This window comes from Carcharhinus amblyrhynchos, unplaced genomic scaffold (genome assembly GCF_965287045.1).
Source record: "Carcharhinus amblyrhynchos unplaced genomic scaffold, sCarAmb.v2.hapA scaffold_37, whole genome shotgun sequence".
NCBI lineage: Eukaryota > Metazoa > Chordata > Chondrichthyes > Carcharhiniformes > Carcharhinidae > Carcharhinus > Carcharhinus amblyrhynchos.
In genome coordinates, this window is record NW_027649778.1 from 5,773,162 (window position 1) to 5,784,991 (window position 11,830).

Genomic DNA, 11,830 nt, shown 5'->3' on the forward strand with positions numbered 1-11,830 from the left:
GAAGGGGGCGGGCGCCTGGGTTGCAGTCGGGTTAGGTTGCGCTAGCCAGGAGCCCCGGGCTTCTCCCCGCCGCCGGGAGACTGAGGGCGCTGGCGGCTGAGGGGGGAGGAGAGAACGCTGCTGGCTCGGACGCTCGGTAAAATGAGGGGGGACCGGGGGGTGTTGCGAGGTCGGGAAAGGTCTCCGGGAAAATGGGAGGGGGTCATTCCGGTATTACAGGCTCGGCCGGGCCGAATCCCCGCGTTAAAAATCGTCTGGGCAATTCGACTGGGGTAGGCATCACCCCTTCAGTCTATTCCCTTTTCCATTAACGCTGATTTAGTGGGTTATGTCCATCTAAAAAGGGATAAAAGATGCCCCCCACCGTTTTTAAAGGACCACAGTCCCATATTAAGTTGATCTTTCTCTACACTTCCTCTATTCTTTTCAAAACCCTAACTATGACTGTAACGTTACATTCTGCGCTCTCTTTTTCTTCTCCCCTCTGTACTCTGTGAACGGTATGCTTTGTATAGCAGGCAAGAAACAATACTTTTCATTGTATCCCAATATGTGTGAGAATAATGAATCAAATCCCCTATGTACTCTATGAATGGTATGCTTTGTCTTGTATAGCACAGAAAAAACAGTACTTTTCATTGTATCCCAGTATGTGTGAGAACAATAAATCAAATCCCCTATGTAGTCTATGAACAATATGCTTTGTCTATATAGTGCACAAGAACGTGCAGAGACTATTTCCTCGGGTGGATGTAGCTGTTACTAGGGGGCATAACTATAAGGTTCATGGTGGGAGATTTAGGAGGGATGTCCGAGGTAGATCCTTCACTCAGAGAGTGGTTGGGGTGTGGAATAGACTGCCTGCTGTGACAGTGGAGTCAGACACTTTAGGAACTTTCAAGCGGTTATTGGATAGGTATATGGAGGACACCAGAATTATAGGGAGTGGGATAGCTTGATCTTGGGATTGGACATAGCTCGGCACAACATTTGAGGACCGAAGGGCCTGTACTGTGCTGTAATGTTCTATGTTTCTATGTTAATACTTTTCTCTGTATCCCAATATGTATGAGAATAATGAATCAAAACATCAATGTAATCTATGAACAGTATGCTTTGTTTGTACCGTGCACAAGAAACAATACTTTTCTCTGTATCTCAATACGTGACAATAAATCAAACCAAAATCAATACTTGAATTGATTTGTTATTGTCATATGTCTGGAGAAAGAATGAAAGGTATTGTTTCTTGCACCCTATATGGAGAAAACATTGTATGTCTCTTTCCCCGCACGTCCCTATCCACTTCAGTGCTTTCCATTTCTCTCTTAGCGTTGGATAAGGTTGGGTGGCACAGTGCTAGAACTGCTGCCTTAAGTGCCAGGGACCTGGGTTCAATTCCGGCCTTGGGTCACTCTCTGTTTGGGGTTTGCATGTTCTCCCCGTGTCTGCAAGGGTTTCCTCCAGGTGCTCTAGTTTCCTCCAAAGATGTGCAGGTTAGGTGGATTGGCCATGTTCGATTTCCGCTTCAGTTTCAGGGAGACTAGAAAGGTAGATGTGTGGGACTATGGGGATAGGGTCTTGGTGGGATTGTAGTTGATGCAGACTTGATGAGCCAAATAACTTCCTTCTGCACTGTAGGGATTCTATGGTTCTAAGGTATTTAATTTCGCACCTTCTCTTCTCTCTACGGGCTGTCATTAGCAGCCCTTCCCCTTATTTCTGTGGCTATGATTCATCTTTCATTCCCTCGCCCTACAGTATAAATATCTCCCGCCTTTTAGACAAAGGATCATCTGGACTCGAAACATCAGCTCTTTTCTCTCCTTGCAGATGCTGCCAGACCTACTGAGATTTTCCAGCATTTTCTCTTTAGGTTTCATAGCGTTCATAGACTAAATAAGCTAAATTAAGCAATTTAACATGCAGGAGAGTTAACAAATGCCACCCCTCCCCCCATCACTCATAAAGTGGTTACTGCACAGAAGGAGGCCGTTGTGCCCATGCCAGCTGTCTGCAGGAGCTGTTTACCTCTGCAATCCCCCCTCGCCCCGGCCATTTTCCACTTCACTCTGCAAATGATTGCTGTGTGAATAGTTATCCAATGAAGACTTCGATGGACAGCACATTGGTTAGCACTGCTATCTCACCGTGCCAGGAACCCTGGTTCAATTCCAACCTTGGGTCACTGTCTGTGCAGAGCCTGCACATTCTCCCCGCGTCTGCATGGATTTCTTCTGGATGCTCTAGTTTTGTCCACAGTCTGAAAGACGTGCTGGTTAGGGTGGATTGGCCGTGCAAATTATCCCTCAGTGTCCAAAGACGTGTGGCACTGCTGTCTGTCAGGGACCTGTGTTTGATTCCCGGTTTGGATGACTGTCTGTGTGGAGTTTGCATGTTCCCCCAGTATCTGCGTGGGTTTCCTCCCACAGTTGGTTAGGTACGTTGACCCAAACAGGTGCTGGAGAATAGCAACTGGGGGAATTTCACAGTAACTTCATTGCAGTTTTAATGTAAGCCTTATTTGTGACTAATAAATAAACTTTTTTATTTACTTTAAGATTGGGTGGCTTAACCACAGTAAATATATGGGGGTTACAGAAAGAGGGCACAGGGTGAGGTGGGGTGGGGGGTGGGTGACCTTGGGTAGGGTGTGCATTCGGAGAGTCGGTGCAGATTTGATGAGCCAGAGGCCGCCTCCTGCACTGCAGGGATTCTGTGCTGGAAGGCCCCCCCCCCCTGCTCCGTCCTATTGTCTCCATCCTGTTTCCCCCTAGCATCTCCATCCACCCAACAGGCAGTTAAATGTTTCAGATCAAGTCGCGATCCTTCTCGATTTAAAAAAAATTGAAAATACTGGAAATATTTGGTAGGTCTGGCAGCATCTGTGGAGAGAGGAGTCGGGTTAACATTTCTGGCTGTGACCTTGGTCTGGGATGTTCCTCATCTACTGTGGGTTCAGTACCATGCCAAAAGAGTATTTCACTGTGTTTTAAACTACTTAGGACTGTCCATGACATAAACCTAGGTTCCCCACTCACTCCCCTGAGATTTTAGGATCTATATTACACTGATTATCTCTTTGCTGTGAAGGGAAGCTGGCACTATAGAGGTTGGTGGATCTGGAAATCCTTCCCGGTATAAATTTTTTTTTTGATTCATTCGTGGGGTATGGGTGTCGTATTTACTGCCCATTTCAGATGGCAGAAAAGGCAAATTATGACGCGTGCTGGAATCTGAAACAAAAACAGAAAATGCTGGAAAAGTTCAGCAGGTCTGACAGCATCTGTGGAGAGAGAATAGAGCCAACGTTTGGATGACCCTGAGGTCCCTGAGTTTCACCAGCATGTTTTCAGTTTTCATTTAATACAGGCAGCCACATTGCTGTGAACCTGGAGTGCCAGGGACCCAGGGTCAATCATGACTTGGGTCACTGTCTGTGCAGAGTCTGCACATTCTTCCCATGTCTGCATGGGTTTCCTCCAGGTGCTCTGGTTTCTTCCCATAGGCCGAAAGACGTGTTGGTTAGGTGCATTGGCCGTGCTAAATTCTCCCTCAGTGTACCCGAACAGGCACCGGCGTGTGGCAACTAGGAAATTTTCACAGTAACTTCATTGCAGTGTTAATGTAAGCCTACTTGTGACAATAATAAATAAACATAAACCAGACCAGATAATGATGGCAGATTTCTCTAAATTACTCTAAATCAGACTTATAAGCTAACAAGGGAACAGTTTATATATGTGAATGCAGTGAGAGATTTAAAACAAGTGATTATGATTTTAATATTTTAAATGTATTAACTATATTTTATAAAGTAATTTTCAACTTTTCCAATAATCGACTGGTTTCAGGGTCATCACAGTCTTAATTCCAAATATTTTATTTAAACTCCACCAAGGGCAGCAGATACATGGGAGCACCATCACCTGCAAGTTCCCTTCCAAGCCACTCACCGTTCTGACTTGGAAATATATCGGCCGTTACTTCACAGTTGCTGGGTCAAAATCCTGGAATTTTCCTCCCTAACGGCACTATGAGTCAATGCACAGAACATGGACAGCGGCGATTCAGGAAGGCGGCTCACCATCACCTTCTCAAGGGCAACTAGGGATGGGCAATAAATGCTGGCCGAGCCAGTGATGCCCTTGTCCTACGAATGAATTATTTAAAAAAATCTGCGATATGGGATTCGAACCCGGGGTCCTCAGAACATTAGCTGAATTTCTGGATTAATAGTCTATTGATAATGCCATGAAGCCATCGCCTCCCCAGGAGTTATGAGGATAGGGCAGACATGGAGGGCTTGGATGGGATGCTTTTTTTTGGAGAGTTGCTGCAGACACCGACCACCCCCACTCCCCCCCCCCACACACACACACACACACACACACACACACACACACACAAACACATACCAAATTATATAAAAGAAAACAATCTGTTGGTGACAGTTAATGTTTTATCCCATTTGAAATAATGTAATTTGCTATCTTGCAGCTTTAAGGTTTAACTGCTCGTCTGTTGAGGCTTCCTGGGGCCTTGTCACCTTACCCTGAAGAGCAGTCTACCTGCTGTGCCATGGAAGGAGGTTCCTCTGTGCAAGCAAATTATGTTTTCCGGGGGATTGAGTATATCGTCACTATGATGGTGACTGGGGACGTGTTGGAGGTGGAGGTCGAGGACCGGCTGACATCCGAGCAGTGGCGAGGAGAATTCGAGGCTGTGTGTAAGTTCTTTCCCGTGAGATCAATGTCATCTTCGACCTGCCTCTCCTCTTTAGTCGTGCCTCGATTGGGCGTTTATATCACTAGGCTAGTGCGGCTGAGTTGTTGACAACGCGCTGGCTGAATGCTCAGTCCCCGTGTTGTAGTGAGTATTGTCCACTTCACGGTCTTATCTGTGCTGAGCTTATTGATCTCAGTGCAGTGGGTTGCTGCCAGGGGGTCTACTATATACCTAATGAAAAGATTTCTTAGGGTGGCACAGTGGTTAGCACTGCTGCCTCACAAAGCTTGGGTTCAATTCCTGGCTTGGGTCTGCACATTCTCCCTGTGTCTGCATGGGTTTCCTCTGGGTGCTCTGGTTTCCCCTCACAGACTGAAAGACATGGTTAGGTGCATTGACCCAAACGGGCGCTGGCGACAAGGGGAACTTCACAGTAACTTCAATGCAGTGTTAATGTATGCCTTACTTGTGACTAATAAATAAACTTTACTTCAGCTTGTGTGATGTCAGTGTAACTTTGAGGTTTTTTTAAATTCATGTTTACAGCCTTATGTGATGTCGTTGTTTGGAGAAGAAAAAACTATAGGTGCTCAGTGACAGGAATTTAATTTTTAGTTTAGTTTTAGAAGGGTCAGCAAGCTAAAAAGAAGAGTCTTCCCTCTCTCCCCATTGTTTTGGAAATTCTGTTGGTCAGATGAAAACAAGATATTGTTTTCCTGAAGGATGAAAACCTACTGTTGTTGGGGGTTGGACCAAAGTGTCTCTGGTGTTTTAGCAAGCTATCCTGTCTTCAAAACTGTTCTGAGTCGCAAGAGCATTTGACTGCAGAATTCAACTAATGGCCTCCATCTCAGTATCACGTGAGCATTAGTCTATGCTGTGTTAAACCTGTGAAAAGGGTCTTTTGTCTATGGAGGTTGATTTTAATTGGGACATATTCATTAAGGGTTGTACATTATCATGATTGTTTGTTACTTATTTGTAATAAAAATTATTGCTAATTTTCCTACTATACGTGGTAACTATATTCTTATAGGAACTTTGTTTGGTAAAAGCTCCCTAGTAGATCACTGGAATCATACCTGAAGTGTAGCATCTCGCACTTATCCTAGCTAAATTCACGATGCAAAACTTATGATTCAGGAATGTCAGAAACTTATGACTTTGGAGTGTCAGACCTGAACTATATTACTTGTATGTCCAGGAATGACCTCAAGAAGGTGATTTAAACCCCACTTGGAATACTGTGAGCAGTTTTGGTCCCCTTATCTAAGGGAGGATATACTGGCATTGGAGGCCGTCCAGAGAAGGTTCACTAGGTTGATCGTGGATGTGGTGGGATTTTCTTATGAGGAGAGATTGAGCAGGTCGGGTTTCATTGGAGTTTAGAAGAATGAGGCGACCTTATTGAGACACATCAGGTTCTCAGGAGCTTGACAGGGTAGCTGCTGAGAGGTTGGTGCCCCTTGTGCCAGAGTCTGGGACCAGAGGGGATAATCCCAGAGTGAGGGGGTCACCCATTGAAGACAGATGAGGAGGAATTTCTTCTCTGAGGATGGTGAATCTGTGGATTCTTTACCACAGAGGGCTGTAGAGGCTGGGGCACTGACTACGTGCAAGGCTGAGATAGGTTTTTAATGGAACTGATGGTTACGGAATAGGAAGTCTCACAACATCAGGTTAAAGTCCAACCAGTTTATTTGATAGTCAAAACTGGTTGGACTTTAACCTGGTGTTGTGAAACTTCTTACTGTGTTTACCCCAGTCCAACGCCACCATCTCCTCATCATGGATACGGAATAAGGCAAGCAAATGGAGTTGTGGATTATCAAATCAGTCTTGATCTCCTTGATTTGCCCAGCAGACCCAATGGACCGAACGGCCAGCTTCTCCTACATCTTATGGCTTTTCACAACCTCCTCAAGGGCAGTTAGGGCTGGGCAATAAATGCTGGCTCAGCCAGTGATGCCCATGTCCTGTGTTTTTAAGAATTACAACACTGATGTGTTTGTGTGAATGTAGGTCTCGGCTCTGCTGTTCTTTGTTGTTCAGCCTTTAATCATGGTCTAGATTCAGAATGGAATCATGGGTAAAGAAAAGGAGGCGGCCATTTGGCCTGTCAAACTCCTCCCAGAACTCTGCAAGAGTGGCTTGGCTGGCTACACTTGTGTGCCCTTTCCCTTGAATCATAGAATACCTGCAGTGGTCGTCGAGCCTGCACTAATAACAATCCCACCAGGCCCTATCCACGTTACCCCACTTATTTATCCTGCTAATCTCCTGAGACTAAGGGGCAATTTAGCATGGCCAATCAACCCAACTTGTACATCTTTGGACACTAAAGGACAATTATCATAGCCATTCCACCTAAACTGCACATCTTTGGCCTGTGGGAGGAAACCCACACAGACACAGGGAGAATGTACAAACTCCACATAGACAATGACCCGAGCCGGGAATCGAATCCAGGTCCCTGGTGCAGTGAGGCAGCGGTGCTTGCCACTGTGCTGCCCTGTAATTATTTTCCCATGCATCTACTTAATTCTCTTTTGAAAGCTATGATTGAATTGGCCCCTGCCCCCATCTGAGGGGGTACGTTACATTTCTTAACCACTCACTATGTTTTAAAAAGAAAGTAGTTTTCACCTCATGTTGCCTCCTCATGTCTTAGGTAGTTTCACCCATCACCTTAAACCATGTCCTCTGGTTCTCAACCCTTCTGCCAACGTGAATGGTTTCTCCTGGAATGTGAAACATGTAAAAAAAAATATTTTTAGGTACTGGAAGAAGAATCTGCTGGCGGATTCTGTGGAGCTGTGCTTCGTGGCTCTTCATCTTTCACAACATTCTGCTGTGTGAAGCAATAGCATGTAAGGTAGCAGGAGAGTGAACCTTGTTAACAGCTCCCTAACAGACCCTGCCCATTTCATCTCTCCGCAGATATCGAGGATGTCACACACAAAACTGGAAACTTCAAACAGTTCTCCATCTTCTGCAACATGTTGGAGTCAGCCATCACAAAGGTATGGTCTGGTTTGATGGAGTCAATTTCTATATTTGGTGCCTGTTCTGCACTCCTTTAAGCCCAACTTGAGTAGGTGCGTCGTACCTCAGAGTGTTCCCCTAATACTTCTCTCCTGTTACTGATTGGCAAATAGAATGGGATTCCCCATTCTATCTCTAACCTCCTGTTCTTGCTGTTTCTTCCTCACTCCGCAACGAGGTACCCCTGAAGTGTCCACCGTGCTGCGCTGTAGGAAACGTGCACAGCAAGCTCCCATAAATTAAAAATCGCTTGATAATCCACTGCAGAGAGGGGGTGGTGGGGGGCGGTGAACACGCAGAGATATTGATTGAGGGTAAATATTGGCCAGGACGCTAGGGAGAAAATGGTGTCTGTGTGGGTTTCCTCCAGGTGCTCCAGTTTCCTCCAAAACGCCAAAGATGTGCAGGTTAGATAGGTTGGCCGTGCTAAATTACCCATTAGTGTCCAAAGATGTGCAGGTTAGGTGGATCAGCCATGCCAAATTGCCCCTTAATATCAGGTAGGTTAGCAGACTAAATACGTGGGATTACAGGGATAGGGCTTGGGTACCTCTACGCTAAAGCTCCCTCTACACAATTGCCATCAGGCACTCCCAGGAGTGACTCCAGAACGATTGCAGTGTGGTTGACTCTCTGGAACCAATCTTGTAAACCTCTTCAGCACTCTCTCCAATGTGTTTACGTTTTGGGTTAAGTTTTTAACTTGTCTTTTTAATTTTGAAATATATGCCCTCGTTTCTTTGCAGTATATCTACAATTCACTCTGTGCTTAATAAATGAATCATCCAGCTACTTGAATGAAGCAATGTAAATAATTTAGCAAAATGGAATTTTATATCAGAAAATTTGAACCATTGAATAATTGGAAGTGAATGTGAATTACAAGTGGAGTTTTAACAGCAGCTTGTCAGGAGTTTCAGGAGTGGGTTTGAGGGGTTGGTTTCAGTGATGAGATGGATTCTGGCACTTTCAGTCATTATTTACTGTTCGTTAATCTCTGTATTTGGTGGGCACAGTGGTTAGCACTGCTGCCTCGCAGCGCCAGAGACCCGGGTTCGATTCCCGGCTCGGGTCACTGTCTGTGTGGAGTTTGCACATTTTCCCCATCTCCGTGCGGGTTTCCTCTGGTTTCCACCCACATTCCAAAGAGATCCAGGTTAGGTTGCTTGGCCGTGCTAATTTCGTAGAAATATAGAATCCCTACAGTGCAGAAGGAAGCCATTCAGCCCATCGAGTCTGCACCAGCAACAAACCCACCCAGGCCCTATCCCTGTAACCACACGTATTTACCCTGCTAATCCCCCGGACAGTAAGGGACAATTTAGCATGGCCAATCCACCTAACCCACACGTCTTTGGAAGAAACTGGAGCTCCCGGAGGAAACCCACGCAGACACGGGGAGAACGTGCAAACTCTGCACAGTCAGTCACCCAAGGCTGCAATTGAACCTGGCTCCCTGGCACTGAGAGGCAGCGGAGTTAACCACTGCGCCACCTTGCCGTCCATTATTGTCACTTACTTTCAGGAGGATTAGCAATATATGTACGTGGGGGAACAGGGTTAGGGCCTGGGTGGGATTATTGTCAGTGCAGGCTCGATGGGCCGAATGGCCCTATTCTGCACTGACAATCCCACCTAGGCCCTATTCTGCAACCCCACGTATTTACCCTGCTAATCCCCCGACAGCAAGAGGGATTCTGTGGTTCAATTTGTTTCCAAAATGGGAATAAATTGCGGAATTACATTTCCAGTGATATAGTTTTTAACACAAACAAAAACAGAAAATGCTGGAAAATCTCAGCGGGTCTGATAGCGTGTGTGTTTTTGGGCTGTCAGTCCTGCTGAGATTTTCTGTTTTTGTTTCAAATTCCAGCATCCACCATCGTATTTTGTTTTTATGATATAGTTTTTGAGGTTGCAGGTTAGGAATGTGGCCATTGTAATCGACACTGTTCATTCCAAGCACCCCTTGTCAAAACTGCCTCTCAGAATAAATGGGGGGAGGACACGCAGAGAGGGAGTAGGGGGGACACGTGTTGAGGGGGGGGGGCATGCAGCGAGGGGGCGGTGGGGGGGAAATACACAGCGAGGGGGCGGTGGGGGGGGAAATACACAGCGAGGGGGCGGTGGGGGGGGTGAACACGCAGAGAGGCGGTGGTGGGGGGGGATGGGGCGAACACGCAGTGGGGGGTGGGGCAAACACGCAGAGAGGCGGCGGTGGGGGGGGTGGGGCGAACACGCAGTGGGGGGGTGGGGCAAACACGCAGAGAGGGGGGGATGGGGGGGTGGGGCGAACGCGCAGAGCGGGGGGGGTGGGGCAAACGCGCAGAGAGGGGGCGGTGGGGGGGAACACACAGAGGGGGCGGTGCGGGGGCGAACACGCAGAGAGGCGGCGGTGGGGGGGGCGGGGCGAACACGCAGAGAGGGGGCGGTGGGGGGGGCGGGGCGAACACGCAGAGAGGGGGCGGTGGGGGGGCGGGGCGAACGCGCAGAGAGGGGGCGGTGGGGGGGGGAACACACAGAGGGGGCGGTGCGGGGGGCGAACACGCAGAGAGGGGGCGGTGGGGGGGGGGAACACACAGGGGGGGGGGTGGGGCGAACATGCAGAGAGGGGCGGAATGGGGCAAGGGGGAGGACATGGGGCGAGGAGAGGACGCAGAGAGGCGGAGGGGGATGTGGTGAGATGGGGCGATGGGGGGGACATGGGGCGAGGAGGGGATGCAGAGAGGGGGAGGGGGATGTGGTGAGAGGGGGCGAGGGGGGAATGCGGAGAGGGGCGGGGGGGGGTGTCGCAAGAAGTTTAGACATGGGAATTAGTCAGATCTCTAGCGTTCCCTAGCCTCCCTGCTCCTCGGGTAGGCTGATTGAGCCCAATGTTGTTCGTGTCAGGGCAGGAGTGCTGACTGCAGCCCACGACGGCTTCACTTATTTTGTTTCAGAGCAGCGAATCGGTAACCCTCGACCTGCTGACCTATTCTGACCTGGAGTTGCTGAGAAACAGGAAGGCCGGAGTCGCGATGAGGCACGGACCCCCACCTAAATCGGGAGCGCTCAGTGCCAAACGCTACCTCATCCTCATTTACTCGGTGGAGTTTGACAGGTGAGCGGTCAGAATTTATGCCGGATTTTGCTGCGTGTTGCTCAGTGTCTAAAAGAAAACTCAACTGAGTGGAGAAATCCCCAGTCAGTGATTAGCATGAGGATAGTTCATCGAATTATAGAATCCCTACAGTGCAGGAGGAGGCCATTCAGGCCATCAAGCTTGCACAGCCAACAATTTCATTCATATCCACGTAACCCCACATATTTACCCAGCTAACCCCCTGACACTAAGGGACAATTCAGCATGGCCAATTCACTTAACCTGCACATCTTTGGAGCTTAGAATGAACCCACTTGGGATATGTCAAGGCCATAAATCCAAAGATGTGTGGGTTAGGTGGATTGGCCATGCTAAGTTGATAGGGTGGCACAGTGGTTAGCACTGCTGCCTCACAGCGCCAGGGGCCCGGGTTCAATTCCAGCCTTGGGACGTTGTCGTGTGGAGATTGCACATTCTCTCCTTGCCTGCATGGGTTTCCTCGGGGTGCTCCGGTTTCCTCCCACATCCCAAAGATGTGCAGGTCAGGTGGATTGGCCATGCTAAATTGCCCCTTAGTGTTCCAAGATGTGCAGGTTAAGCGGATTAGCAGGGTAAAGTACTTGGGGTGATGGGGAACAGGTCTGTGTGGGAATTCCCTTTAGGGCCAGGGGATTATGTGGGGTTATAAGAATAGGGCTTGTTTGGGATTGTTGTCGGTGCAGACTCGATGGACTGAATGGCTTCCTTCTGCGCTGTAGGGATTCTATGATTCTAAATTGACTCTAGTGCTGGGGGAATTAGCAGGATAAATATGTGGGATGGTGGGAATAGGGCCTGGGTGGGAATGTGGTCAGTGCAGATTTGATGGGCCAAATGGCCTCTTTCTGCACTGTAGGGATTCTTTGAAAAAAGCTAATCTAACTCTGCCCCATATCTGATGATTGTTGCTATCGTAATGTTGAGTAGCGACAAATG

At 48.0% G+C, this 11,830-nt stretch overlaps 1 protein-coding gene across 1 annotated transcript; it reads left to right on the plus strand.

The window, feature by feature from the left end:
- Positions 1-30: 30 nt before the first annotated feature.
- LOC145362279 (centrosomal protein CCDC61-like) lies at positions 31-10,877 on the plus strand. The gene is made up of 4 exons (XM_080218366.1): positions 31-136; positions 4,501-4,729; positions 7,669-7,751; positions 10,713-10,877. The coding sequence occupies exons 2-4, from the start codon at positions 4,582-4,584 to the stop codon at positions 10,875-10,877; spliced, it is 396 nt and encodes a 131-aa protein (XP_080074492.1). The 5' UTR covers positions 31-136; positions 4,501-4,581.
- The last annotated feature ends 953 nt before the right edge of the window (positions 10,878-11,830 follow it).

Excerpts from the sequence above, each read along its gene's own strand:
- LOC145362279 (XM_080218366.1), top strand. The coding sequence starts at position 4,582 with ATGGAAGGAGGTTCCTCTGTGCAAGCAAATTATGTTTTCCGGGGGATT. Across the intron at positions 4,730-7,668 it reads AGGAGAATTCGAGGCTGTGT|ATATCGAGGATGTCACACAC; the intron begins GTAAGTTCTTTC and ends ATCTCTCCGCAG. Across the intron at positions 7,752-10,712 it reads TGGAGTCAGCCATCACAAAG|AGCAGCGAATCGGTAACCCT; the intron begins GTATGGTCTGGT and ends ATTTTGTTTCAG.